The 6,306-nt window shown below is 40.1% G+C and overlaps 1 protein-coding gene across 1 annotated transcript; it reads left to right on the forward strand.

The window, feature by feature from the left end:
• Positions 1–432: 432 nt before the first annotated feature.
• On the forward strand, positions 433–3,517 carry LOC118405155 (axonemal dynein light intermediate polypeptide 1-like; the record flags this gene model as incomplete). The annotated part of the gene is given in 4 exon segments (XM_035804581.1): positions 433–602; positions 1,114–1,292; positions 2,051–2,215; positions 2,873–3,517. Coding segments are annotated over 3 exon segments (303 nt in total). The 3' UTR covers positions 2,909–3,517.
• Between the last annotated feature and the right edge of the window lie 2,789 nt (positions 3,518–6,306).

Here is a 6,306-nt window from a genome sequence, read left to right on the forward strand (position 1 = left end):
TCTAAAGTCAAGGGTTAAATCACAAAACTTTGCCTGAAGTTTGATACAAATTGGTGACTGTCTTCTGAAAGTTAAGGTTGAAATCTAAATCTATTTAGATTTAGAATCTATTTAGATTTAGATTTATAAACATTTATTTATTGTAAGACAAATCACTGCAACCTACCTTAACTTGTTTTTGTTTAGAATAGCTAGTACCTAGATTCGATCAGCCACAGGCCTGGTTTTTGAGGACTTAGGCCGCAATTTGAGCACATAAACGAACTCACCACACTGATCGAAAAGAATCATCACAGAGGCACACACACACATACATTCATACACACACACACTTACACTCACACACACAAACACACATACATGCAGAGTTCCCAAATCATACATGTGTAGCCTGCCTGGCAAATGACAATCTTTTTTTCACTTTTTCCCCAGAGAATGGCAGGAGGGTGGTCAGCTGTGGGTGCAGCAGGTGTCCAGTACTCCGGCCACCCGGCTGGATGTGGTCAATCTTCAGGAGCAGCTGGACCTAAGGCTGCAGCAACGCCAGGCACGTGAGACCGGCATCTGCCCTGTACGCAGGGAACTGTACTCTCAGTGCTTTGGTAAGGGAGTTTAGCCCTTGTCCTTTTTTACTCACAGTGCTTAGGTAATAATTTTACCCTTTGTTTGTATTGGATACTCAGTTAATTGCTCATGGCTTAAAACACCAGGTTTGTATTGTACTCAGAGTACACTCTGCAAATCCAGACAGATCTATTTGATCCACCCACACTGGGAAGGACACAGGCCTTCTCTTCTTGATAAGTGTGATTAGATCATTTTACAAGGTCTAGGTGTGACTCTCCCCAAAAACAGAACCTCATGTTAACTTCATATCCAAGGAACATCCCTAGCTGAAGCTAGGTACTCATTTTACCAAAGTTCAATCAATCAATCATTTGCATGTATCATTAGTTGATGTGTGGCGGCTACAGACAGTTCAGACAGTTGCGAGTTGCGAGAGGAAATTGGCCTTTGCCAAGGCACAATATAGCTAAGAGATAGCATTTTAATTTGTTTTTAATATCTCGTATAAAAAATTCATAATTTTCTTCATCTTCATAAACCCCATAGATGAGCTGATTCGTCAGGTGACCATCAACTGTGCGGAGCGCGGCTTGTTGCTTCTGCGTGTCCGTGATGAGATCCGCATGACGATCGCTGCGTACCAGACGCTATACGAGAGCAGCGTGGCGTTCGGCATGAGGAAGGCTCTACAGGCCGAGCAGGGGAAGGCAGACATGGAGAAGAGAGTCAGTTGGACTTGCTAGTTTTTACATGCAAATATTTCTATTGATTATTATACTATCCATATCAGATTCCTTTCGTACGCATTGTCCTTGTCTCTATCAGCAGGGCCCTTTGTAATAGCCACAGGCTAGTTGGGCAGCCCTGGCTGTGTGTGCTGAACAGTTAAACCACTAAAAAAGTCATAAGATAGGAATAAGAAAGTTCATGTTCAAAGTGCAGACACAATGAGATGCACTGTTGGTAATATGTCAACGTTGAAGGTCCCTAGCCATTTTTTCATGGAGAAGAGAGTGAGTCTGCAGCTTGGTTATCAATTCTCTCTGTTTAGTTTTCCTGTTTTGGTGACCTTTCGGTGACAAAGGCGTAGCCAAACTTAAAAGCGCTGCTAGTATGTGTTTCCAATGCATTATTAGACGTGTACAATGGAATTGTTTTGAGAAAAACACCAAAGAAACCACCTTGCAACTTCTCAGGAAAAATTACGTCCCAGCAAACCTAATATTTTGAATTGTCCCCAAAGTAAACTGTGAGGCAGATGTGGACAGAGGGGCTCATTTTAACACTTTCTGGTTTCCAATTTTTCTGAAGAGTAATTGGGAAAATTTTGATTTAATATAGTCTAAACACAGACCATTTACTCACAGATTTGAAAATTGCTTGACCCTCTCCCTAAAATTTGATAAAACTTTTTCAAAAGGCATGATAATTGCTGATACCCTATATTTGCTTTGACTGAGTTTTATATCTAATATCTTAACAGATCTCTGAACTGGAGACTGATAAGCGCGACCTCGAGCGCCAGGTCAACGAACTCAAGGCCAAGTGCGAGGCTATCGAGAAGCGGGAGGCAGAGCGGAGACAGGTGGAGGAGAAGAAACACTCCGAGGAGATCCAGTTCCTTAAGAGGACCAACCAACAGCTTAAGGTGAGAGTCAAGATTAAAATAATTAAGATTAAGGTTTAGATTAAGATAAAGCGGAGATAGGCGGAGGAGAAAAAACACTCCAAGGAGATCCAGTTCCTTAAGAGGACCAACCAACAGCTTAAGGTGAGAGTCAAGATTAAAAGATTATCGTACTAAGACCTGTCATGGTAAAAATCCAGTGAGTCTGAACGTCTTGTGTTTGAGATTCGTGCACTCTTTGAATATGCTATATAGAGAGAGGAAGGGATCTTGAACCAGTTTAGCTTTAAAGAATTCGATACACAGATGAGCTACTTTCCACTTGTCGTGACAGAGAAGAGAGACGCTATGTACAGTATTTACAGGTTCATTGTACCGGGGAAATTCCCCTGGCTGTTTCAAACAAGCACAGTGAACAGTGGACCACGGCTTAACTGCAACAATTTTCAGTAGAGAGAATGGCATATGACTGACACAGCAATGACCTACATGTACACATACCTACACACATTTGACTTTTTTATAATTTTCAACTTATGAGATTGAAATCAAGATTAAGATCTAATAGATGAAGACCAATGTCTTTAATGAGTTATAAAATGCTAGTCTTTGTGTAGGTTTATTGTCTGTTATTACATCACATACTTATAACTTTCTTATCATCTTTCTTTCTTATAGACCCAGTTGGAGGGAATCATCGCTCCTAAGAAGTAAAAGATCTGATGTCTCTACAGTCAACATGGGACCAGCATTAGCAAAAACTTTAAATTAACAAACTTTCTACTCAAATTTAACATCTTTTTATTCAAGTTGTTACAATGCAGTCAGCAAAAGTTTTGGAAAAGAAAAAAATAGAGGGATTTGAAAAGGTTTTGGAACAAGATTCTTGGGTGTACATGTACAGTGCAAGAAGGTGTTCTCCCAATGTGAAAAGTTAATCTTAAATTAACTACGTGGCCTTATAAAAAAGATGATTCGAGCTCTGCAAGTTTTGTAAGTATTTTTAATGTAGAATATTTGTCTGTGTTAAACAGTGGAGTTGTGTATATATGACACTATCTTAACAATTCACCATATAGTCTTCCTCTAACTAGTTCTTAAGTATGGTGCACTCTGTATCTATAATTCTTCAGAATTTGCAAGAAAAAACAAACACACTTTGTGCCTTATCCAGAATTCTGTATATCTGGGCTCTACTGTTGATGATATTGTGTAAAGTTGAAATTATTTGGTTTGCAAAAACTTCTAGTGTCTTTTAGAATGGTTGGAATGATGCACACTTGTTATGTGATTGTCTATAATAAAATCTTTGCAGGTTTCTTACCCGTGTGTCTTATTACCTTCGTCAAGAAGGCCTTTAATATCCATGTTTCTGTGTCAATGGACTGAGCATAGATCACGAAGCTATGGATGGATCCCTATAGCATTTGGTAGGTGGGCAGGGGTGATAAAAACAATGGCCAAGTCGTATAATGGCCCTCTAGGGGGCTTTCAAATATACTGCATCAGAACTAAGTCTTATGGTTTTGATATCTTGTACATCTGCTTATATGTCAATACTTTTCTGACACTATCTAAGCCATAGCCTCTGTACAATGCCGGAGTATCCATCGTAGTATGACTAGATTTCTTAAAGTTTCTGAGTAAGTCCTCATAGAATTACCCTGGATGCCAGACTGTTTCCAGGGCCTACACAGGCCAGCTCCTCGACCCTAAGGACCAACATGCCTCTGCCTTTACCATAGCCCCAAATCCCGAGTTTAAAAGACCCAGTATTCAGGGGGACTGTGGTATAATTTTTACCAAAAGCGGCTGTAATGATACTGTTCTTGTATGTTAAACTTTATTCAGGTTCTAAGAAAGAAATACACTGTGGGCACTAGGCAGCGAGGCTGGTATTGTGGTCTCTCTCTCTCTCTGTCAGTCTGTCTTTTCCAGACTATGACAAACTACGCAAGAACTTAACGACAAAAGATTTCGATTCCGATGCTCATAGATAGATACAAAATTACATAAACTTAAAGATGCAACTTAGCACATAGTATCGTGGCCACAGACATGTAAAATGATGATTGTATAATGTTCTTGTGTAATGTAGAAGTAGTCCGTATGACACGACTGTATAGGCTGGTTCCGAGTGTAGATTGGATGACGTCGCTACCGTGTACATCCGCTCTATCGTCCGTGCGTTAACAGGAATCTACACGGCTTGTCGAACGATTTTCCTGTCAACCTGTATGTGAAGAAATACACGCATTTAACGTTATAGGTAGTCAATGAACAATAGATAACTAGAAGTCTCATGGGGGTGTAGATCTAGAGGGATATGAACAATTTCACAAAGATCGCTACGCATGTGAGGTGACAGGAAAAGGGCCAGGGGCAGTTTGGGACAAAGAAAAGTACGATACAAAAGAAAGAAAGAAAAAAACACAAAATGGTGAGTTCAGGTCCCTAAATTATTCAACAGCATGCCTTGTGCATATTTATCGGCATAGATTTTAATTTTTCGTTTCCGCAAACAGCCCGGCCGGGCCCCGGGTAGGAAATGTTACGTAGGACTAACTGCAAAATATTACAATACAAGTGGTTACACGGCACATGCAAAAAAAAACGTTTACAAAGTACAAAACTTAGAAATACGTACTGTATAATCTTGTAAAATTTTCATTTCGCAGCAAATTGCCTTTCTTATTGTCCATTTGTCGTATGTGCCAAGGACCTTCATTTCATTACGCGCGGCAAATTGTAGCCTAACGTAAAAATTTGCAGATAATTGCACGGCGCGGTCGATCACTGGAAGGCAAAAGATAATGATAATAAGTTAATTGCAAATTCTTGCCCAATTGCAAGTGACAAAAGAAAATTGCAGACAAATAATGGTAAGCAATAAACAGTACAGTAAGCGACTTCTCTAGTCTAACTTAAAGATGTAACTTATCGGGTTTGACTTCTTTTTCTTAAGACAGTGGAAGACGAAAGATCCCACTTTTTCTGTAATGTGTGGGTTTTGCGGCGTTAAAGAAGACTATTTTTCTTTTTGTCTGTAAACGTGGAGATATTTAATAGGATAGAATTTGGTGGCTTCTTTTAAGAGCTCTTTTCTGTCTTGATCATAGGAAGGGCAGTTTGAAATAAAATAATAATAATAATAATGCATAGCGAAGATTGAAAGACATTACAAGGATAGGGTTATGATAGTATTTAATTATAAAGCTTTGATTTGCACTTCAGTTCAGTGACAGAGCTTGAGAGGCTTTGAGAGGCTTTTTTTGTCCATTAGCTGCGATACAAATTCTAAATTGTACACTGCTAATCCTGGACATGAAAGTACAGATTTTAGCATCCTCCTACGCAGGGACATCCAACAGCCAAACTGCCTGTCTGGATGAACCCTGCTCTTAAGTCCTGTGGACGCCCCCCCCCCCCCAAACCAGCTGTCAGCCAATCAGATGATAGGCTTTCCGTTTTCAAAAGCTGTCTCACATATATATAAGGGTAACCTCATTAATATTTAATATGTCGCATTTCTTCTAGCCGACTGGGGCAGATTCTATATGGCAAATGTACACCTCTTAGCTAACTACACTCCTTATTAGCCAGTTCGGTACTATCTTATGCCATAGTAGGATCTGCTTGGAGCAAATGTACACCTCTTGGCTGACTACACTCCTTGGACAGGTTGGTGCTATATCTTATGCCATAGTAGGATCTGCTTGGAGCAAATGTACACCTCTTGGCCGACTACACTCCTTGGCCAGTTCGGTACTATCTTATGCCATAGTAGGATCTGCTTGGAGCAAATGTACGCCTCTTGGCTGACTACACTCCTTATTAGCCAGTTCGGTACTATCTTATGCCATAGTAGGATCTGCTTGGAGCAAATGTTCACCTCTTGGCTGACTACACTCCTTGGCCAGGTTTGTTTGTTTGTTTGTTTGTTTATTGGTACTATATCTTATGCCATAGTAGGATCTGCTTGGAGCAAATGTACACCTCTTGGCCAGGTTGGCCAGGTTGGTACTATATCTTATGCCATTGTAGGATCTGCTTAATTAGTCAAGTATACGTTACCCGGAAAGGATCGCAGATTGACAGAATCGCCAATGCAG

This window comes from Branchiostoma floridae, chromosome 17, assembly GCF_000003815.2.
Source record: "Branchiostoma floridae strain S238N-H82 chromosome 17, Bfl_VNyyK, whole genome shotgun sequence".
NCBI lineage: Eukaryota > Metazoa > Chordata > Leptocardii > Amphioxiformes > Branchiostomatidae > Branchiostoma > Branchiostoma floridae.